This window comes from Trachemys scripta, chromosome 2 (genome assembly GCF_013100865.1).
Source record: "Trachemys scripta elegans isolate TJP31775 chromosome 2, CAS_Tse_1.0, whole genome shotgun sequence".
Classification (NCBI taxonomy): Eukaryota; Metazoa; Chordata; order Testudines; family Emydidae; genus Trachemys; species Trachemys scripta.
The window spans coordinates 81,812,468-81,836,079 of record NC_048299.1 but is presented as its reverse complement, the minus strand read 5'-3'; the positions used below and the strand labels follow the sequence as shown (position 1 = coordinate 81,836,079).

The following is a 23,612-nucleotide window of genomic DNA, read 5'->3' as shown; positions in this document are numbered from 1 at the left end:
AAAACATTCCTCCATTTTACAAAACAAAACTTCAGAATATTCTTATCAATAGTTTCTGTTGAAGTTTTGATTTCATTATATAAGGTGAACAGAATTGCATTGTGCTATGAGTAATTCAAAGCAATTGTTTTTGTTTTAATAGTGTATTTGGGACCGTCTTGCTGTTGGTTTTAAACACAAGAACTACCGATCCCGAGAAGGAGTGTGTTTGTGTCTCGTTGCAACCTTAAATATGTAAGCATCTTGTTTTTATGGAGACATAAAATATTAAAATTAGTACTCTATCCTGCTTGTTTCTGAATTAATTAATTCCATCTCAATTTAATACTTTAAGATGCCTGTTGCATTTAAAAATGCTCTTACTAAATTGACTGGTCCAAGGTTTCTGGCGTTAGCTGAAAGAATGTGTGTGTGTGTGTGTGTGTGTGTGTGTGTACACACATATATTTTCAAGTGTGTAACCAAAAGCTGGGGATCCATGAAAATGTTTACTTTAGCAATGCTAAACTACAAAGTAAAACTTCTGTTTTGGTGTGGAAAAAGTGTTTTTCTCTTGATTTGATTTTTTTTATTTTTAGTTATGGTGCACAACCATTAATCCTCAGCAAGTTGGTACCACACTTATGTATCTTGTCTGGAGACTCCAATAGTCAGGTAAGGGTTTTATTGCTATATATTACTTGTACAGTGTGCGTTTTGATATTTAAAAAAGATGGTAAATTGATGTTATGTCCTTAAAGAAAAATCTTCATAAATCTTTTTTTATGCTGTCTTTTAATTCCACCTATTCAAGCCTTACCTGTTGGCTTTTTCTCCCTGAGCCTTGTGTGTTGCCACATGGACACAGTGTTGTGGGGGAACAGTTATGGTATGTCTGCCTCAATGGGGCCTGTTGGCTCTCTCATCTCATTTGTTTCCTGTCTCCAGCAGCTTAAATCAAATCACTGCTTGATAGTCATTTTCTGTAGAACGTATTCAGAGAAAAGCAACAAAAATAATTGAATGGCAGGAAGGATTAACCTCAGACAGAAGATTAAAATGAAATTTGTATAGCTTGACCAATTGACTAAGGTAACATAGCAAGTACAAGATGAACACCTCTTGCAGGATGCAGACAGGTGAGGCAAGATATTTAGGGAAGTACAAGGATTATAGCTAAGGCTAAGATTTTTGTCATGGTTATTTTTAGTAAAAGTCACGGACGTGTCACGGGTAATAAACAAAAATTCATAGAAGCCAAGACCTGTCTGTGACTTTTGCTGCTGAGGCTCCATGGTTTCCCCAGCTGGAAGCTGCAGGGAGGTCCCCCTCCGCCCATAGCGGCTGGGAACTGCAGGGTGACCATATTTCCCAAAGAGAAAATGGGACACCCCCAGCTGCTCGCCCGAGGCATCCCCCTCCCTGTGAGAGGCTATCGCTCAGGAGTATGTCACCTGCCACTGGAACCTTGTAGGGGGCCCCCTGTTGCCTGTCATTTCTGTCGCCTGTTGCTGGAACCTTGCCAGGGCCCAGCTGGCTGCCAGCTCCAGAATCCTGCAGCCCCTGGGGCTGAAGCAGAGATTGTCGGGGAGATCTCTGAAGTCATGGATTCCATGACAAAAACATAGCCTTAACTACAGCTAGTAATGAGATGAAATTAAGCAAAGAGATCGCTAAAATGAAAATGAGAAAATTTCTGAATGGTGATATCTGCACTGTCGAATAGCCTTCAGATGGAAGTGGTTGAAGCCCCACTTGTGGTTTGTTTAAAATTGGACTTGGCAGAGCACTAGAAAATACAACTGTGACGGGTTAGATCACAGAAACCCCCCTGGGAGCTGCCACCCGATGTGCAAAGACTACCCCTGCTTCTGTTCTCCCTGCCAGTTCAGGACTCCAGCACCCTGTCTTGCTGAGCCAGACACTCCCGTCTGGCTCCAGACACAGATCCAGGGTCTGAATCACTTGTCCCAAAGCTGCAAGTTTACCTGAAAACAGCTCGCAGTAGCGTGCTTGTCTTTAGCACTCAGATGCCCAACTCCCAATGGGGTCTAAACCCAGATAAATCCGTTTTACCCTGTATAAAGCTTATGCAGGGCAAACTCATAAATTGTTCGCCCTCTATAACACTGATAGAGAGATATGCACAGTTGTTTGCTCCCCCAGGTATTAATACATACTCTGAGTAAATTACTAAATAAAGTGATTTTATTAAATACAGACAGTAGGATTTAAGTGGTTCAAAGTAGTAACAGACAGAACAAAGTAAGTCACCAAGCAAAATAAAATAAAATGCACAAATCTATGCCTAATCAAACTGAATACAGATAATCTCACCCTCAGAGATGCTTCAGTAAGTTTTTCTCAGACTGGACACCTTCCAGGCCTGGGCACAATTCTTTCCCCTGGTGCAGCTCAGGTGATAGCTAGGGGATTCTTCATGATGGCTTCTCCCTTCTCTGTTCTCTTCCCCCCTTTATATATCTTTTGCATAAGGCGGGAACTCTTTGTCTCTCTGGGTTTCCACCCCCCCTCACTGGAAAAGCACCAGGTTAAAGATGGATTCCAGTTCAGGTGACATGATCACATGTCACTGCAAGACTTCATTACTCACTTGCCAGCACACACATATACAGGAAGACTCACAGGTAAATACAGCCATCTGCAGACAATGGGAGTCATCAAGATTCCAAACCATCATTAATGGTCCACACTTTACACAATTACAATAGGCCCTCAGAGTTATATTTTATATTTCTAGTTTTAGATACAAGAGTGGTACATTCATACAAATCAGATGATCATACTCAGTAGGTTATAAGCTTTGTAATGATACCTTACAGGAGACCTTTTGCATGAGGCATATCCCAGTTACTTACATTCACTTATTACCGTATTTTCTCTAAAACTATCTCAGTTACATTATATTGACTTATTATCAAGTTTTTATAAAACCATATAGACTGCACAACGTCACAACAGTAAGGAAAAAAAAATTTTTTTGATGGGATATGGACTAGATAATAGGTCTTCCATCTAATGTATATGCTTCTGCTTTCAGTTAGGCTAGATCCCTGTCTCCTTAATAGCATAGGGAGTTGTTTTCAAGTCTGAAAGAAGCTCTGGCATTTTGTGGCTCACTTGTTTAATTAAAAAAAAAAAAAAAAAAAAAAAAAAAAAAGCCATGGTATGGGACATATCTTAATAAAGTGAGTGTTGTGGACCACCTGCTTTTCTGTTCACAGATCAATAGCATTCCTGAACCAAGTACATTACTATTACATTACTATTACATGTAAAGTATTAATATTAAGGAATTGTTTGTTTCAGCTGTCTTTAATATGATAGGCTCTCTTCCATCTTTCTCTTCCCCCACTCCTTCTCTGCATATATTTCTCTACTGGCTGGTCCCCTTATTCTTTCTCTACCAGTGATTCTTTGTAGTAATGCTGTTGGCGGAGGCAGGAAGGCTCTCTTGCTTGTTTCTTGCTGCTTTTTCAGGCAGTCGGGTTCTTTTTACAGTGAAAAGCACAACTGGATTAGAAGCAGCTGGAACCAGAGGAACCAGCACTTTTTGATCAGAATATATGGAATAATGTTTGGGATTGTTGATCTAGTTTAGTAGGACTCTGAAGAAATTACCTCCCTCGCCCCCCCCCCCATTTGATATCTGTGTCATCCCCTCCAGTGTTTCTGTTTTTAGTGGTACTGAGATGACCCCTCCCCCAGTCCCGCCCCCCCCCCCCCGGCCTCAGTTCCCTCCTTTCCTTTCCCCCTTTCACGGGGGTTCTTGGCTTTTGAGAGTCCAGTGAAACAATCCTGCTTAGGGTATGGTTTATTAACTTAGAGTTCAAAATTGAACACAAAAGCCTTCCCCCAGCTTTAAGCAGGCCACAGCCTCAAACTCCCTAGGTTTTCAGGGTCCTTTCTTCCTTAGCAGGCTACTTCTAGCCGCAACCCCCGCAATAACTGAAGCAACTTCCCTGGTCTCAAGATCCTCTCTGCAGGAGCCTTTCTCTCTCTTTTTGTGGTCTTTCTAAGCATTCCCCCTTCTTTGCTGCTTCCTGTTGCTCTTTAAAGGAGAATCAACTTCTTCATACCCAATTGGTTCTACTAATTAACCCCAGACCGCATCCCAGGTGTGGTAGGCTAATTGAATGGGGAAAGGCTAGAAAGGTCCTTGAAATAACTTTTTGTTACCCACCTCTTCCATCCTCATGCTTCCAACTATTTGTGAGGTAAACCTGTATGTTGGGTTGTCATAGCGGCACTGGAAGATTGGTTATTCATTGTGTTATGTCAAATATAATCTTCTATAATTTAAAAAAAAAAAATCTTAATTAAATATGCATTCACAGGTGAGAGATGCTGCATTATTGGCAATTGTGGAGATTTATAGACATGTAGGAGAGAAAGTAAGAGCTGACCTTAATAAGAGGGGAATTCCCTCTGCAAGGTAAGTCGTCATTTATTTAATTTTTACCACTTAATTATTTTGATCGGTGCCTAGAATGCATTAGAATCCTGCTACTGTTAAATATGCAATGCCACTTTTTATACCATTTATCAATTTCTTTTGTTTACATTCTAACATCATTGCTGTTTCTAATTCTGCTTGTTATGTAACAAATTATATGCAACCAGAACTGAAAACTCCTTACTTCATCTTTTCTGCTGGAAGATCCATGGGCTATATGATGCAAACCGCTTTACATCCAAGAATCAAATCAGATTTTTTTTTTTTAAAGTAGAGCTGGGCAAATAATGGGGAAAAACTCCTTTGATGTAATAAAAAAATCATAATGAACTTTGAACAAATTATTCAAATATATTGTGTCCAACTGTAGAATTGGGTGAATAGGTAGAGGTGTGTGAGAGAAATTTATTGGAAAATATTTGGAAATCATCTAGTAGCCTATTCTACAAATGTTATTTAACCTGCTCTAATTCTAACTCTAGTAGTAGAAGGATTTCTTTCTTAGGGATCAAGAGTACAAAAGCTGGAGAGATTAGAAAGAGTTGCTTAATTCATATTCCTAAACAATTCAAGAGTTGATATTAAACTATCCAAAGGCTCAGCTTGTCCGCACCAGATAATTGGAGTAGGTAGGAGCAAGAGATGGCTCAACTAAACCCCTTCCTGTGTCAAGACAGGATTCAAGACATCCCCATTCTGATAGAAAGGATAAGCATAAGCTAATAGGTGACAGTTAAGACCATGCTGCAAATGGTGGATCTGATGACTGCAACTATATTCCGAGTATCCATCTCCTCCATATTTTCATGTGAGGCAACCTCAGTGGACCTTAAGGTCCAAGTGGAAGCAAACACGAAAGGGACTTACATTTTATCTGGGTAATAAATTACCTTTTGGTCTCTCTATCTTGGTGACACTCCAGGGACAAACTGCAATTAGGCATGTATTTCCAAATTCCTACCATCTAAATCGTAGTGACGATGCATGTGTCCATTCTGAAATGGGTAAACCACACACAAATATTCCGCTCTCAAGGAACTTGGTTTCTCCAGGAGCAGCATCTTCATGTAAATGTACCTGAGATGAGTGGATGCATGTAGGACTAACAGCTTCCTGTTTTCTCAAAAGGTTTTCCTCATTCAAACAGGCCGTCAGACCATCATGTTTTGCAAAAACAAGCAGAGACGTACTGGTGCTTGTTATGAAGCCCTTCAGGGGAGGGGGGTCTGCTCTGTCCCACAAAACATTTTACAGTCATTCTGAACCTGTCATGCAAGAAGAATACAGTAGTAGACTGAGTTTATCCTGGGAATTTTCCTCAACATAAAGCTATCCTCTTCTGCACTGGTACTGGCAAAAAGCAAAACTACTGTGTGCCTGTCTACTCCTGTAGCAAAGCTCAGGGAAGATAAACATTAAATGATCCTAGTAGTTCTATGCTCGTTTAGACTGACATGGCTCTCAATTCTGTTTGTAGATGATGAAGGCCAATCTTTAATGATCAGCTGTCAAACAATCAATATGATAGTCTTATAGAAACTTATTTTTACTGCTTTATGGATGAGTAACTTGCATTATTTTAAAGTACTGTAGATGATCTACAGTTTGAATACAACTACTTTAAATTGACTCATTCAGAGCTTCTCAACTATTCTATTATATGACAGTGACTTACAAAGTGGATCATGAAGTTGTAAAGTAAATACGTAACTGAAAATGTTTCCCTTTTGTATTTGTACACATATATAGTTTAGAATGTCCGTATTGTTTCATTGTGTGTGTACCTGCTTAGTTTGCATAAAAAAATATTCATGTAAAAGCTTACAGATGATGCTTCAGTGCACGCTGCTATAAAGTACTGGCAAAGCAATGCTTGTGTCCTAAATTGAGGAAGGCAGGAAAGGTTAATTAAATGCAGTTTGTAAGAAATTTTGTGTAACTTCATTAATATATGAGGCATATCACATGTAGATAATGCCAAACAAAGTTTGTAACACCTCTAATTAAGATTCCACTAGATTAAAAGGTCCAGTAATCTGTGTTTGGGTGTGTGTTTTTTTTTTTTTTTTTTTTTTTTAAATGCTTTTTTTGGTATTTTATTTTTGCTTTAAATATGTAGGGACTTTATAAAAACTTAAAAATTTTCATGTAAAGGACAGCTCTCAGTTGTTGCAGGATAATTTGTATACAAGGCCCTTTGCACCTTCTGCCGTGCTGGGTCTAAATTCTGTGTTAAGACCCTGGTTTCTAAGGCAAATGGGAAAGTCTGCAACATTTTCATTGAAATGGAGATTTTTATTGAATTAAACCTGAAGACAATACAGTCATTACAGTACACCTTTTTGTGTTTGTAATAAGAAATGCAGTTTATTTTGCTAATCCACCACAGATTTCTGGGTGACACAGATTTTTGTATTGGCAATTCATAATTGTATCCAAGAAATTGAAGGGAAGCTGGGAATTTTGAGAGATGTGTTGAGGGCATTATTGGGGCTTTTGACACAAGAAAAGGCTTGGGTGGTTTCAGTTATGGGGTAAACACATCGGTTGGATACTTTTGCTGAAATAATTTTGTTTTTAAACTTCCACTATTCAGGCTTCAGAGATTACCCCATTGAAATAAATGACACATGTTAAACCTTTCTAAGCTCTTTGTTTCAGGCGGTCTGCAGACGTGGGAAGACAACTCTCAATGCAAACTTACACTGTGTTATCTTCTCACCCAGGAATGCAAGAGAGCTACTTTTTAAAAATTAAGGCTGTAGTTGTAGAACAAGTTTAATTGTGGAATACACAGTTCCTGTTCATGTATAGACTGAGTCAAGGTGGATTTGATTTAAATCATGATTTAAACCACTAGTCAGGAAGACTATTTTGAAAACTTTTTAGATTAGTTTTACAGCTATATCAGAAAATGAAGGATTGTTTAGTTACTTCATTTACCAAAGGTAATTGAAGCAGATAGTTCACCTCCCTTGACTTCATAAATATCTCCAATTCAACAGGTTAATCATTAATATTTGGAGGATTTTCTTGCCATGCTGTATTAGGAGGAGAACATCACCAGAGAAACATTTACATTGTTTTATTTAACTAAAACAACATTTTTTTTTCTGGATTTTTTTCTTAAACAGCAAACATATAATATTTTAACACAACAAGCATATTAATTGTTGAGTTTAATCAGACATTCAAGTTTTTTAAAATTAGGTTTGTTTTTGTTAAAATTGTTTTTAACTAAAATAGTTAAATGAAATATTTAAAAAATCAAAAACAAAAATTAAATCGACTGTCAGCCAGGTCAACGTGAGAAACTTAAAATATTGGCTTTTGCAGCTAACTCAGTCATCTTCACCTTCATTTTCCTGTTTGTTCATAATTTGGAAAAAAAACAAGATTTTCCAGGTTCCCAACGATTTCTGAGTTTGGAATGAATTAATCCAAAGGAAGAAAATATTCTTTCTACACTGACAGAAGAAGCTACTGCTGTTAAAAGTGAGATTGTCACTTCAACAGTCTCTGAATCCAAGTGCTTAAGTGACTTCCACCAGTTCACTGGTGTGACTTTCTTTAAAACATCATCAGCAAACATATATTTCTTGAATGGTTCACCCTTAGCTCTGAAGTTTATTATAGTTGGCATTATGGAGGGATGATTGCTGGATGTCCATGTTATAACCAACTCCTCTTCTTCAGCAGTAAACATTTGACCCTGGTACCAAGTATCGAGAATATTTGCAAGAAAATGAGCTGGAGTTAGTGTTTTTCCCATTCGTTTTTTTACTACTTGTAATTTAACTCTGTCATTGCATATTTCTCTTTTTAAGATCTCACTCAGTTCCTTCCAAATTTCAACAGCGTCAGCAATAAAACTACTATTTCCCTGCATTTTGTTCAAGACTACAGAAATAGGCTTCAGGGTACTCAGCATGTGTTCAACATTTCTCTTATGCCCAATGTTGAGAACTTTGGCTGTGACAGTGCCATCTATTTTTTTTTCACTATTTTTGTTCACAAACTGTCATCAGATTAGGCGATTTTTGATACACCGCGACCCGATATAACATAAATTTGGATATAACACGGTAAAGCAGTGCTCCGGGGGGTGGGGCTGCACACTCCAGTGGATCAAAGCAAGTTCAATATAACGCGGTTTCACCTATAACGCTGTAAGATTTTTTTTTTTTGGCTCCCGAGGACAGCGTTCTATCAAGGTAGAGGTGTATAGTGCTCAAAACAGTCCGCTACTGAGTTCCATCGCACATCTTGTGGGAGAGTTTCCTTGATTCCTCCCACTTTTTTCAGAGCAGCTGCTGCAAAGTGATTGTTATGGAAGTATTTTTCAATTTCCACAACATTAGCCTTTATTTCTGAAACACTGAAGTCTTTGGCTAGAAGGTGCATCAAATGAGCACTGCAACCGATGTTGTTAGCTTGGGACTCTCTTCTAAATAATTTCTTCTCTTCTTGGATACATTTGCAGCGTTGTCTGTGACCAAGCTGCATACTAGACATTTGAATTTTTTTTCAGTTTGTTATATCTTTTACTGCTACTTCTTATAAGTATTCTGCTGTGTGCATTTCCTGATACGTCAATTGTTTCTGTAAGGAAGACATTCCCTTCTGTTGTCACACATGCACATACAATAGGATCACTGTGGACATTGCTCCACCTGTCAAGACTCAGGTTAACAATTTTACCCTCTAGGCCTTTTGCACACTGCTCAATTTCTCTTTCATACACTTTATCCAGCAATTTGCCTGCAACATCTGCTCTGTTGTGTGGACTGTATCCTGGTCTTAATGACTGAACCATGTTAATGAAGTGTGGGTTCTCAATCATACAGAAAGGAGAGTTGGTTGCATAAACAAACCGGGCAATTTTTTCATCAATTACCTCCTTTTTGTAATTTGCTGGTTCTTATCACAAACTTATCTATGGTTGTTTCTGGATGATGGAGATTTTTTTTTCTTTTTGCTACAGGTAATATATTGTGACATACATGATGTGACTGAAACACTGTAAGTGGCAGATAACTCTGAAACTATAGAAAACGATGGTGATCTTGAAGGTGGATAGTCTTCAGAATCCTGTATGTTGAGGATGGATTCTCCTAAACAAAATAAGTCAATGCAGTTATTTAATTATTATTAGCATACTGCTCATTTAGTATTACTCATTGCATTCACTAACTTTAGTACTCAGTACTACTTTAAAGGTGAAATTGTAAAAGGAAGATCTACCTATTTCAGCTATTTATTTTTTATCACAACTGCATCTAAAATGATAGTAACGTAGAGTAACAACTATATATTTTTTCTCAAACATGAGAATTCAAGAATAGTCCAGAAGGAAGACAGGCAGTACTTAAGAAGTATGAAATAAAAAAGTTTACCAACCTGAAGCTCCTGCATGTTCAGATGTTCCTTTCATCATCTTCAATGCAGCTTCCTCCTGAGAAGGAGCACTTTGCATGATGTTGTTTCATTTGGGCAACCGGGCCTTGCATTTCTTCGTTGCACTGTTTGCATTTTGCACACATGCCTGTCTTACCCACAGGTAGAGGAACTTCATTAAAATATTCCCAAACTGGGTCTCTTTTATGGCCTGCTGCCATTATAGGTTTTCCCTTCTAGTGAGAGAATGGTATGGTAGATCTCAAATCAGTGAAGGCCACACTCAGAAAGACCTCTGGAATATGCTGCTCAAACAGTTTCACTTTTGCTTCTACTGCCTGTCCCTCCCTTCTCACATTTATCTCCAGACTTCTCCGTGTCCAGCTCTATTCCGCCTCCAACAATCTTCTATTCATTGAACTTCTTGAAACTTTGCACTTTTAAAGAGAGGTAAGGGATTGACACTATGTACACAAATTTGCAGAGGGACAATTCGTCTGTTCGTTCTTGCTTGCTTGCTGTTAACAAGCATGTTATCTCTGGAGACACAAATCCACAGTTTGAGAACTGCAAAACTAAGCATCTCTGATGGTATCTTCTAGACTGAGCAGTGAGTCCCATTGGGTAGATAGAAAGATTAACCTAAATAATCTATACAGAAGCCCCTGGAACCCCATAAGATTGGGTCCCTAATCCATGAACTATTGGAACTCATTTACAAAACTTTTCTTAAACATTACATGACGATATTGTCTCATACTATAGAATTAGAATTTATAATCTCTATTCCATGATGATATCTTTGAGCTATAATATATCTTTATCTTTAGATAGGGTTTTTCCTCAAAAAGCATTTTATCAAAAAAATCAGATTTAAATAAAATCAGATTTTTTTTTTTTAAACATTGATTTTTATCCACCCTGGAATTGGTTATAGTAACATTAGCATGTGAACTTATTTTCTATGCTAGAAATATAGACAAGACAAATAAGCAGCATATAGATGATAAAGGGAAAGATCTATGTAAAATGCAAGAGGTGGCAATAATTGACCTTTCAGCACTGAAGTATTTAATTATATCTTACTTGGCAAGAGTTGCTACCATATCTAGGATAAATTTTCATTCCATTATAGCCTGCCAGAGGTGAAATTAGGGATATTTCAGGGCTTGTCTATGTGGGGATATTAATCAACAGAATTATAGCAGTATAATTATTATCCTGGAGTGGTGTCTCTATGGCGCGGTATAAGGGGCACTGCATGCTCCCCCCACCCTCAGTTCCTTCTTGCAACCAGTGAAGGTGCGTCGGAACTGCTCTGCTCCAGCTTGGCTGCAGCTTCCCTTTTGAACTCTTGTACTATTAACTATGAATGAACCTGTAGTTAAAGTAGTTTAGTTTAGTGCGCCCAGGTCAGGGCATACCCCGGTCTTTAAGTCATGAGACACTTGCAGGCGTTCTATGCCAGTAAGTGATCTGCATGTGGACTGTTTACGCTGTCTTGGGGAAACCCATCTCAGCAATCGCTGCAAGATTTGCAGCTCTTTCATGCCTCGGACCAAGAAGGAAAGGGACATTCGGCTCCGAGCCATTCTCATGGAGTTGACGTTGACCCCGACTCCGGTGCAGTGCTCCGGGTACCGAGTCGGCACAGAGTACCGCGGCAGCGGTGTGTGGCGACCCTTCGGTGCCTTCCACCAGCCGGCACCGCCCCCCATCCACGGGGCATGCCAAAAAGGCTAAGAGGAGGTCTTTTCCGCCTAGACACCGGAGCAAGACCAGGGGAGAGACTAGGCCCACGTTGAGCAGTTCTCGATTCCCCGTTCAATTTGTGGGGTTCTCTGCCCAAATTTGAGGACTCCCTCCAGGAACATGACGAGAAGGAGTTCAAGGCTCTGGTGGCAAAGGGTACAGCAGCTGACAAGGTGACCCTTCAGGCAGCGTTGGATGCCGTGGATATGGCTGCAAGGTCTATGGCCTTCGCGGTGTCCATGAGGAGGGCATCGTGGCTCCTGCTGTCTGGGCTATCCAGTGAGGTGCAGAACTCCTTGCAGGACGTTCCGTTCGATGGCAAGCCCCTGTTTGCGGAACAGACAGACGTGAAATTGCACGGCCTGAAAGATTCCCGCACAACACTTACGACCCTTGGCCTCTATGTCCCAGCTCCGGCCAGGACCAAGTTTAAGCCTCAACAGGCTCCCATCCAGACCACCCACTCTAAATATGAACCCCCTTATAAAAAAATCAAGGGACTATAAGAAACACCCTCAGAGACAGTCTCGGTTGGCCCCCCAACCTGGGCCTTCCAAGGGCAAAGAGGCAGGAAAACGTCAGTTTTGACGGGATGCTCGGGGCGACTTACCAGTTCCTACCAGGGATCAACCCACAATAAAGCTTCCCTTCTCCAGCCGGTTGTGTGCTTTTCTCCCAGAGTGGTCGTGGCTGACATTGAACCAATGGGTTCTCAACACTGTCTCCTGGGGCTACCCCCTCCAGTTTACTTCTACCCCGCCCAACCACCCTCCGTCCCTGTCCCTCCTGGGGGACCCCTCTCACGAGGCCCTGCTCAAGCAGGAGGTGGGGCGGCTCCTTGGCCTAGGAGCAGTGGAAGTGGTGCCAGCGGAGTTCAGACACGAGGGTTTCTACTTCCGCTACTTCCTTACCCTGAAGGCCAAAGTGGGGCTCAGGTCCATTCTGGACCTCCGAGGCCTAAACCAGTACATGGTAAAGCTCAAGTTTCACATGTTCTCTCTGGCCTCCATCCACCTCCAGGGACTGGTACGCCGCCCTTGATCTGCAGAATGCGTACTTCCACATTCATATATTCGAGGGGCACAGACGTTTCCTTTGTTTCACGGTTTGGCAGGAACACTACCAATTTACAGTCCTCCCGTTTGGCCTGTCCACTGCTCCCAGGGTATTCACAAAGTGCATGTCTGTGGTAGCAACCTACCTTAGACGTTGTGGGGTTCAGATATTCCCCTATCTCGACGACTGGCTGGTCAAGGACAGCTCCAGGTCGCAGGTGTGGGATCACGTGGCACTCCTCCTGTCCACGTTCGCCACTCTGGGCCTGTTGGTAAATGACACCAAGTCCATGTTAGTCCCAGTGGAGCGCATAGAGTTACTGGGACAGTCCTGGACGAGACATTGGCCAGGACCTCCTTCCCACTGGACAGATTCAAGACCCTAAAAGGACTCATCGACACAGTCACATGGTTCCCCGTGACCACAGCCAGCATGTGTGTCCAGCTTCTGGCTCACATGTTGGTGTGCACATATGTGGTTCGCCACGCCAGACTGAGGATGAAACTCCTCCAGCTCTGGCCTCTCTGTGTTCTCCCAGTCCAGAGACAGGATGGACGAAGTCCTCACTGTGCCTGAACCAATGATCGCCTCCCTAAAATGGTGGTCCTCCCTCTCCAAGAAACATGCTCCAAGGGGTCCTGTTCAGGGGCAGACCCCCATCAATGGAGCTGGTGTCCGATGCATCAGACCTGGGGTGGGGAGCCCATGTGGGGAACATTCAGACCCAAGGTCTGTTGTCCGTGCAGGACCTTGCCCTGCATATAAATGTCAAGGAGCTCGGGGCGGTTTGTCTGACATACGTGGCCTTCCGCTTGCACCTGGAGGCAGAGTGGTCAGGGTTCTCACGGACAACATGGCCTCGATGTTTTACATGAACAGGCAAGGTAGGGCCAAACACATTTTCCAGCAGGACACTCCCTGAATAGACCTGTTTGCAAACAGGTACAACAGAAAATGTCAGCAGTTCTGCTCCCTACAAGGCCACAGTATGGGTTCCATCACAGGTGCCTTCTTGCTGTCTTGGACGGGGCAGTTTTGTTATGCTTTTCCACCTATCCTGCTCATGCACAGAGTGCTGCTAAAGATTAAGCGAGACCAGGCCTGGGGTATTGTGATAGCCGCGGCACGGCCCCACCAACGCTGATTTGCCACTCTACTAGACGTTTCAGTGGCGACTCCAGTCCCATTTCTGTTGCACTCAGACCTGATCTCCCACCTGAGTTCCTTTCATCTGATGGCCTGGAAGCTTCATGGCTCAGTCTCAGAGAGCAGACTTGCTCAGAGCAAGTTTGTAAGGTTCTATTAGGTAGTAGAAAGTCCTCCACCAGAGCTACTTACCTCTTGAAATGAAAGCGGTTCTCGGTCTGGGCATCCCAATGTTGAATCTCGCTGATGCGTCAATCCATATAAAAAATTCAGTATTGCACCGGAAACAGCAAAACTTAGCAATCTCCTCTGTCAAGATACACCTGGAAGCAATATCCGCTTTCCACCCTCAGATGGATAACCAATCTGTTTTTTCAAATTACAGATTCCTCAAAGGCTTAGAAAGGTTATACCTTCAAGTAAGGAAGCCGGTTCCTCCTTGGGACCTGAACCTGGTCGTGTCAAAACTTGTGGAACCACTGTTTGAGCCTTTAGCAATGTGTTGCTTGTTATGCGTCTCCTGGAAAGTGGTTTTCTTAGGGTACATCTACAGTATGAAGTTATTTTATTCGAATTTCCAGAATCGAGTTTACATTCAATGTTGTGTCCCCACTAAAGCGCGTGAATTCGGCGGAGTGCGTCCACAGTACCGAGGCTAGCATTGAATGGCGGAGCGTTGCACTGTGGTAGCTATCCCACAGTTCCCGCAGTCTCTGCTGCCCATTGGAATTGTGGGTTAAGCTCCCAATGCATGATGGGGCAGAAACATTCTCGTCAGTTTTTCTGGGTGTGTGCCGTCACTCGCTTCTCCCTTTGTGAAAGCTACGGCAGCCGCCATGCTGCCAGCAGACGGTGCAGCACGGTGCACTGCCAGTCTCCTGGTATGTTGAATCCACTTCGAATGTCCTCTCCTCTTTCTATTTACTCTTTCATCTAACTATTTCCCGCCGTTTCTTGGCCATCGTGAATAGAGCCGCACAGCTTCCGCCGCTTTCTCCAGATTGTCTGTCCTGGGCTCCCATGGAAGCTACAGAAGACAACAATTCCCTGCTGTTTCACGGCCATCGTGAACAGAGCCGTACAGACAATCTGGAGAAAGCGGTGGAAGCTGTCCTGGGCTCCCATGGAAGGTACAGAAGACAACAATTTAGCACCTTTTATCAGCCATCTTGAACCGAACAGCTCATTTCGCGCCCTTTTTCAAGGATTACCCATGCAGGCGCCATTGCATGGCAAACATGGAGCCCGCTCAGATCTCTGCTGCAGTTTTGACCATTGTAAATACCTCGCGCATTATCCAGCAGTATGTTCAGTACCTGCAAAACTGGGCAAGGCAGCGATGACAGTGCGATTACTATACTGATGAGGACGTGGACACAGACATTCCTAGATGCACGGCATGTGGCGATTGGGAGATCATGGTGGCATTGGGCCACGTTCATGCTGTGGAACGCCGATTCTGGGCCCGGGAAACAAGCACAGACTGGTGGGACCCCACATAGTGTTGCAGGTCTGGGATGATTCCTAGTGGCTGCAAAACTTTCGTACGCGTAGGGCCACTTTCATGAAACTTTGTGATTTGCTGTCCCCTGCCCTGAAGTGCAAAGACACCAAAATGAGAGCAGCCCTCACAGTTGAGAAGCGAGTGGCCATAGCACTGTGGAAGTTTGCAACGCCCGACAGCTACTGGTCAGTCGGGAATCAGTTTGGAGTGAGCAAATCTACTGTAGGGGCTGCTGTGCTGCAAGTAGCCAACGCAATCATTGACCAGCTGCTATCAAGGGTAGTGACTTTGGGAAATGTGCAGACCACTGTGGATGGCTTTAATGCGCTGGGGTTCCCTAACTGCGGTGGGGCGATAGACGGAACGTATATCCCCATCTTGGCCCCAGCACATCATGGTGGCCAGTACATAAACCGCAAGGGGTACTTTTCCATGGTGCTGCAAGCACTGGTGGATCACAAGGGACGTTTCACCGACATCAACATGGGATGGCCGGGAAAGGTGTATGACGCTCGCATCTTCAGGAACTCTGGTCTGTTTGAACAGCTGCAGGAAGGGACTTACTTCCCAGACCAGAAAATTACTGTTGGGGATGTTGAAATGCCTATAGTTATCCTCAGGGACCCAGCCTACCCCTTAATGCCATGGCTCATGAAGCTGTACACCGGCACCCTGTACAGTAGTAAGGAGCAGTTCAACTATAGGCTGAGCAAGTGCAGAATGGTGGTGGAGTGTGCTTTTGGACATTTGAAAGGGTGCTGGCGCAGTTTACTGACTTGGTTAGATCTCAGCACAACCAATATTCCAATTGTAATTGCTGCTTGTTGTGTGCTCCACAGTATCTGTGAGAGTAAGGGGGAGACTTTTATGGCAGGGTGGGAGGTTGAGGCAACTCGCCTGGTGGCCAATTTCGCACAGCCAGACAACAGGGCGATTAGAAGAGCACAGCAGGGCGCGCTGCGTATCAGAGAAGCTTTGAAAGCCAGTTTCATGACTGGCCAGGGTACGATGTGACAGTTGTTTGTTTCTCTTGTAGTTACCTGCACCCTATATATATATATATGAAAGGAAATAAAATCAAAATGGTTTAAAAACTGTTATTTATTATTTGATGCACAACGCATTGAGAGAAATTAGAAGGTAGACTGGGGGAGGGTGGGGGTTGGGTTGGGGGGTGGAGGAGGAGGGAAGGACAAGTCCAGAAACCAAATCAAAAGTTCGCATATGCCAGCTTTCTGGTGCTTGGCCGATCCTCTGGGATTGAGTATGTGGATCCCTGTAGCCTCCCCCCTCGTGTTCTTGGGCGTCTGGGTGAGGAGGCTATGGAACTTGGGGCGGGGGGGGGAGAGGGAGTTTGATTATACAGGGGCTGCAGCGGCAGTTTGCCTCCATGCATTCAGCTGGGCCCTATCAGTGTGGGAGGACTGTATGAGCTCGGTGAACGTGTCGTCCCGGGTTCGTTTTTCCGTCTTCTAATCTGGACCAGCCTCTGGGACGGAGTAGAAAGGGGCCGCGTTGAAACATTTGCACCGGCAGGAGGAGAAAAAGGGAGGGTAGTATTTTAAAAAATACATTGCATAGAACAAAGGGGACGCTTTTTGGTATGAGTAAGCCATCACACCCAGATGGGCAACAGAATTCATCTTGCAGGCAGCCCCTAAGGGCACGCGGGGTTCTGCTGCTTCTACATTGATTTCAAAGCTTTCAAACTGCTGGGCCCCCTTTCTCACAGCAAGCAATGCCTGGTGGGTTTGCCATATAAAAGGAGGGCCTGCAGGCTCTCTGGGATGATCACTGCACACAACAACCCCCCACCACGTGGCTCCGATGAGGCTCAGAGCAGGGATGAGCCCTTTACACTAAGCGTGAATAACACAGCGCGACTGGGTTCCCCCTACACCCCTCACCGCGTGGCTCCGATCAGGCTTTCACTCACCAGAAGTACCTTTTCCAGGGTCATGAACCATGCCTTGGGAGTGAGGGGAGGCTATTGGATCCAGCATTAAGATTAGTTCCTGGCTAGGGGGAAAACGGATTCCCCACTTGCCGCCCGTGCACTGTCCTCCTCCTCTTTGTCCTCCAATGTCTCTTCCTTCTTGCTCCGTGCAACTCCCCCCTTGCAGGTGTCCACGGACAGTGGTGGGGTAGTGGTGGCATCACCCCCCATAATTGCATGCAGCTCACGGTAAAAGCGGAATGTATGGGGCTGTGACCCAGAGCACCTGTTTGCCTCCCTGGCTTTTTGGTACACTTATCTGAGCCAAGGAGCTCAGGCATCTCCTCAGTCATCTCCTTGAGTATACTAGGATGCATTTCATCAGGCCCTGGTGACTTGAAGACATCTAATTTGTCTAAGTAATTTGTAACTTGTTCGTTCCCTATTTTAGCCTCTGATCCTACCTCGTTTTGACTGGCATTCACCGCTAGATGTCCAGTCACCAGCAACCTTCTTGATGAAAACTGAAACAAAGCCATTAAGCACCTCTGCCATTTCCACATTTTCTGTTAGTTCTTCTCTCTCCCCCCCCCCCCCCCCACCCCAATTGAATAACGGGCCTACTCTGTCCTTGGTCTTCCTCTTGCTTCTAATGTATTTGTAGAATATTTTCTTGTTACCCTTTAAGTCTCTAGCTAGTGTGATCTCGTTTTGTGCCTTGGCCTTTCTAATTTTGTCCCTACATACTTGTGTTTTATATTCATCTTTTGTAATTTGACCTAGTTTCCACTTTTGGTAGGACTCTTATTTTTAGCCAGGCTGGTCTCTTGCCATACTTGCTATCTTTCCTACACAGTGGAATAGTTTGGTCTTGTTCCCTTAATAATGTCTCTTGAAAAACTGCCAACTGTCTACATTGGAGTTTTCTGGAAAGAAGGAACTGAAGGACCGTGCGGTTGGCTGGGTGCTTTATACCGGTGCTAATAGTGTGTGGCAGCATAGGGCACTGAGGGAAAAATTTCCAGCAACTATGTGCAAGGTGCATGCACACCAGAGTGGAATGGATATGTGCAACACATCTCTGAGAAGAACAGCTACAAAAGGTTAATAAACCGTTTTTTTTCTAGAAATAGTTGAATTGGAGAGGATAGGGTTTCTGAATTCTGCAAGGGTTGTAGATGGCACCCACATTTCTGTACTTTGCCCACCAAAAGGTGCGAGTGAATGTGTGAACCAAAAAGTTACTGTTCATTCACTCTGCAAGGCTTGGTGGACTACAGAGGCAGATTCAGGAGTATCAATGTGGGAAACATGGAAAAGGTTCACGATGCGAGAGTGCTGAGATCAAGATTGTACTTGAGGGAAGAAAGGACTTTATTCCTCAGAAATGATGTGATTCTCTGCAATGTATGTGCCATCAATTACTTTTAGGAACAGTTATGTGGGGTTCCCCACTTAGCTCATGAAACCACACCCCAACATCTGCAGCCCCGGAAAAAGGGAATTCAGGTACTAGCTGCAGAATGGTCATTGAGTGCATGTTTGGTAGGCTGAAAGCTCATTGGCACTGCCTGTGTGTCCATGTGGATGCCACTGTGGCCAGCGTTGTTTGTGTAATTGTTGCATGGTGTATGCTATGTAACGTTTGGTAGGGTCAAGGAGAGTGTTGCTATCCAGAGTGGGCGCAGGACAGATCTGGTTTACAAAATCTGTATAGACAGCTGGATTCCACCCGCATGCACACCGGTTGCGGTTCCCAACATGCAAGGGAAATCTAGGATGCCATATATGCACATACCTTGGAAAAACAGAGGCAGAAGGTGGCACGCTGTGCATCTGCTTGGCACATAGTTGTGGGGCTAAATATATTTGTGACTGTTTTGTTCCCCTGTAACGGACAGTCATTAACCATTAATTCCTCTGACTGTTAACTACGGCTGTCAAGCGATTAAAAAATTAATCATGATTAATCATACGATTAAACAATAGAATACCATTTTAAATATTTTTGGATGTTTTCTACATTTTCAAATATTGATTTAAATTACAACACAAAGTGTACAGTGCTCACTTTATATTTATTTTTTATTACAAATATTTGCACTGTAAAAAACAAAAGAAATAGTATTTTTCAGTTCACCTAATACAAATACTGTCATGCAAACTCTTTTTATCATGAAAGTTGAACTTAAAAATATAGAATTCTGTACAAAAGAACTGCATTCAAAAACAAAACAAAGTAAAACTTTACAAGTCCACTCAGTCCTACTTCTTGGTCAGCCAAATCGCTCAGACAAACAAGTTTTTTTTTACATTTGCAGGAGATAATGCTGCCAGCTTCTTGTTTACAATGTCACCTGAAAGTGAGAACAGGTGTTCGCATGCAACGCTGGCTACAACAGTGCTAAGATATTTACGTGCCAGAGGCGCTAAAAATTCATATGTCCCTTCATGCTTCAACCACCATTCCAGAGGACATGCATCCATACTGATGATGGATTCACTCGATAACGCTCCAAAGCAGGGTGGACTGATGTATGTTCATTTTCATCATTTGAGTCAGATGCCATCAGCAGAAGGTTGATTGGCATCCCAAGTTCCCCCTGAAGGTGGTCTCAGAATTCCACCTTAACCAGTATGTTCCCATTCTGGTCTTCCATCCTAAGCTGCGTTACGTCCCTGCGGACAGGGCTCTTCACTCCTTTGATGTCTGCCACACGTGGGCTTTCTTCCTGCATGGAAGTCGAGCCTTTCTCTGCCAGACTGCTTTGTTGCCGTTGCTGACGGCTCCAAGGGCCGAGCCCTCCCCTCCTAATGAATCTCAAAATGGGTCTCATACTGCATCCGTGAATGCTATAGGCTATCCAACACCTCTGCCACCCACTGGAATTACGGGGGGCACTCAATGCGGGTGCAGACAGCCACATCTGCCTCCCTTGTGGACATCTCCTTGCAGGCCATCTGTTGGGCGGCAATGTGGCGTTCCATACATACATTCACAACCCATTACATCAGTAGTTCTCAACCTGTGGCCCAGTCAGCACATAGCTGTGGCCCATGTGACACCCTCAGGGCCATACAGGTAGTATATGTATTGTGTGGATGCTGATCACGTAACACAATAGAGAGCTGCATATGCAGTCCACAATGGTAAATAGGTGGAAAACCACTGCATTATGCCATTCCTGAAGGGACAGCGGAAGACACTGCAATAGGCCATGCCATACTACAGGCTGCATTCCTTCTTGCATCCTTGCATCCACCTCCATGCTGAGTACTCCTTGCCCATGTTCGGAATACATAAAGGAACCATTGCTCTAAGAAGAAGAGGAGATTACTTACCTGTAACGGAAGTTCTTCAAGATGTGGGGTCCCAATTTGTATTCCAATACCCACCCTCTGTTCCCGTCTGCTTGGTGGTAAATGGGTGACTGAAGAGGCGTTGACCTGCACAGCCTAATATAATCTCACCAGAAATATGAGGCGATGAATGATGTATGCATGGGTCAGTGGCCATTGCTACGAAAATCTTCCGTGTCTGGCACATGGCGCCTACGTGCACTCACATTTGGAATAAAAATAGGGACCACACATCTCGAAGACCCTCCAGTTACAGATAAATAACCCCATCTTCCAAGTAGATCTTACAGCAGGGAGGGGCTCTTCCCAAACCAGTTGTTTATGCAAAACTATTTTCAAGTACCCATCTATGGTCCAGTCAGGAAAAGACAATGGTGTACCGTTAGGGTTATTGGGAAAACGTTGAAACAATTTGTATTTAAAAAGAAACCACTAGTCTTGAAAAACTAGGAGAGAAGGGAATTTCTTCCATGCTGAATCGCCATAGTCTGAGAGAAAGGGGGAAAAAAACTGCAGACCCTTGAAAGAGAAGAGGTTTGAAGTGAAGAACAGAGAGAAAGAGAGGGCCAACATTTACACAGGGTGCTGTCTGTGAAACACTGTATCCCTTTTATGAGAGGGGTCCATTGGGAAACTGTTCAGAGGCAATAGATAACCTATTTTAAAAAAGGGAATTTAGCGAATATCGAAGTGTAAACCCTGATGTTGCATCTGTTTTGTTTTCTGTGTAACTTGTATGCATTTGTTTTTCATTACTATTTCATCTTTGAATACAATTTTTCTGTTAAATAAAACTTTGGTTTATTTTTACTCCTAAGTAGCCCTTTGTTGTGCAAACAGTATGGATTATATGTGCCAAAGTGAACTGATAACTGGGGGCAGGTTTCACTCCTTCAGGGATGACAAACCAGAGAGGAAAAGTCAGAGTGCTGGTAGTTAAAAACTTGGAGTAGACGGGTTTGGGAAGACTCAGAGTGGAAAGGCTGTTGAGGTCATCCTGCAAGGCGTAACTGGGCTGGTGAAAGCCAGGGTCAGACCTTTATGCTTGTAGGTTTGTTACTGGTGTCAGGGCTTTGAGTCATAGTAGTGTAGCATTAAGTCATCCAAGATTATAGGGCTATAAGTGACAGAACCCCTTACTGGTTTCCCTGATCCCCCAAAATGTCACACTGGTACACCAGAAACTTGCTGAAATATGCTTATGGGACTGGGAGGCAATTCAACTGGAAGTTGACTATAATCTAAGATAGCATACAGAGTTTCCATGGGAATGGAAAAGTGAACCACGAACACCGCCAACCCCCCCCAGCCCTTTGCTATCGCTGTGGTCTCCGGCCCTTGTGTCCAGCTAACAGCAGTGGAAAGAATAAGACCCAGCACAGCTTTATTTCATTCCCTGAAGTTTCAGGTTAGAACTATGAGCCCCACACCTCTCCGCAGCAAAGCAACACTGCACTTGTAATTATGCAACCGATGGATTAGATCTCTTCCCCACCCCTGTTTCTCCTAGTTTGTGCAGCATGGCTCAGTGTGAGGAGAGGTCAGACACCAAGGGCAAGGAAGGTAAAAATTTTTATAATCTTCCAAGGAAGAGAGGACTGCTGTGATGTTCTTTGGACATCCGAAGGGTTTCCTTTCCCTTCCTGAACCTCCCTCTCAACCACTCCTTCCACTTCTGTGCAGCTCCCTTTTGTAAGGAGACATTAAGACCAGTGAGAGAGGGGAGGAGCACATACACTGTGTAGTCTTCTAATGAAGAGAGAACTGTTAATTTCTACAACCAACTATACATTTTCTACAAGTATGCTGTACCCAACAAGGACTTTTCTAAACCCACTTCCTCCCTTCCCTTGGCATGCATGGCCCCCCAAATTTTTGTTGCCTATGTACTGGCCAGGAAATGTACAGATACAGATGAAATGATTGTTCCATAAATTGTATAGCTTCTGCCAAATGTGTAATAGTGGGAACTCAATTTTATTGATATATAGCATTGTCTTACTCAGACAAGGGTTGAGTGGAGTGAGGGCTGGGCTTAAAATCAGGAGTGTGGCATTGTAGCAAGAGGAGATATTGGTGAGAGGGAGGCACTCCATTGTAACTTACCAGCTTTGGGTTCTAGCTCCTGCTGCAGCTTGGGGTCCTCCTGAGGTTTGTCCAGGTGTTGGGAGGGGCTTGCTCTACTAGCTCCTTCGAGTACAGGTATAGAATGACATGCTCTTTTTCTGGAGCTTCTTCCTTGGACCCTTCTGCTTCCTCACCCTAGCCCTTACCGGCTTCCTTTCAGACAGTAAAACCAGCAGGATTAAGGAAGGGATTGTGAGACACTTCTGTCTCTGTACTGGGAGCCCTTGAGAGCACCTGGTTCAGCACATGATAGAATGGGCACGTATGAGGATCTCTCTTGGAGTGACTGAGTCTTTTGTCCTCCAGTATAGAAGCCTTAGGTGCTTCATGTGTTTTTGTCAGTAGGTGGAATCTGGTAGGTGCCTACCTGCTCCACTCTCCATGAAATTTACCAGTACAGATAAATGTTCCTGCTGCTCTGGATGAAGTTGTGGAGGGCAATGTACTCCGACCATACAGCGTTCAGGACCTGGCTGTGGGTGAAGGACCAGGCGACTAGTCTCGGAACAGGATGCATGCTTATCTGTAGTGAGCTAAAGAGTAAAAGACCTTTCTGAAGTGGTCAGTGCAGTTCTCTACTGCTGGTGACAATGGGCAGACAGGGACTCTTATAGATTGGGTAAGGGGCCAGGCAGGAAAGGGTTCCCTGCATTGTGTGAGTGTGGGTGGAGGACTGTTGGAACTTGGGATCTGCTACATGCCTCTTTCTCCCACACTGGCACAGGTACAGAACTGCCACAGCTGAGGCATGTATTTACCCATCAGGTATACTAGCTTACTGCCCTCCACTCACCTTACTCCCTTCTACTCACATGCTCCTGGGGTTGAGATTTGACAGTAAGGGGATTATGGCACAACCAGGTGTATGGACAAGTGTA

The 23,612-nt window shown here is 43.7% G+C and overlaps 1 protein-coding gene across 33 annotated transcripts in view; it reads left to right on the top strand.

Annotated features, from left to right (window-relative positions):
• CLASP2 (cytoplasmic linker associated protein 2) overlaps nt 1–23,612 on the top strand; it is a 277,986-nt gene that overhangs the window by 31,277 nt on the left and 223,097 nt on the right. For all 33 annotated transcript variants that reach the window (XM_034761038.1, XM_034761043.1, XM_034761035.1 and 30 more), the window contains exons 4-6: nt 143–234; nt 579–654; nt 4,338–4,435. In XM_034761038.1, coding sequence (XP_034616929.1) covers nt 143–234; nt 579–654; nt 4,338–4,435 — 266 coding nt within the window. The remainder of the gene's footprint in view (nt 1–142; nt 235–578; nt 655–4,337; nt 4,436–23,612) is intronic.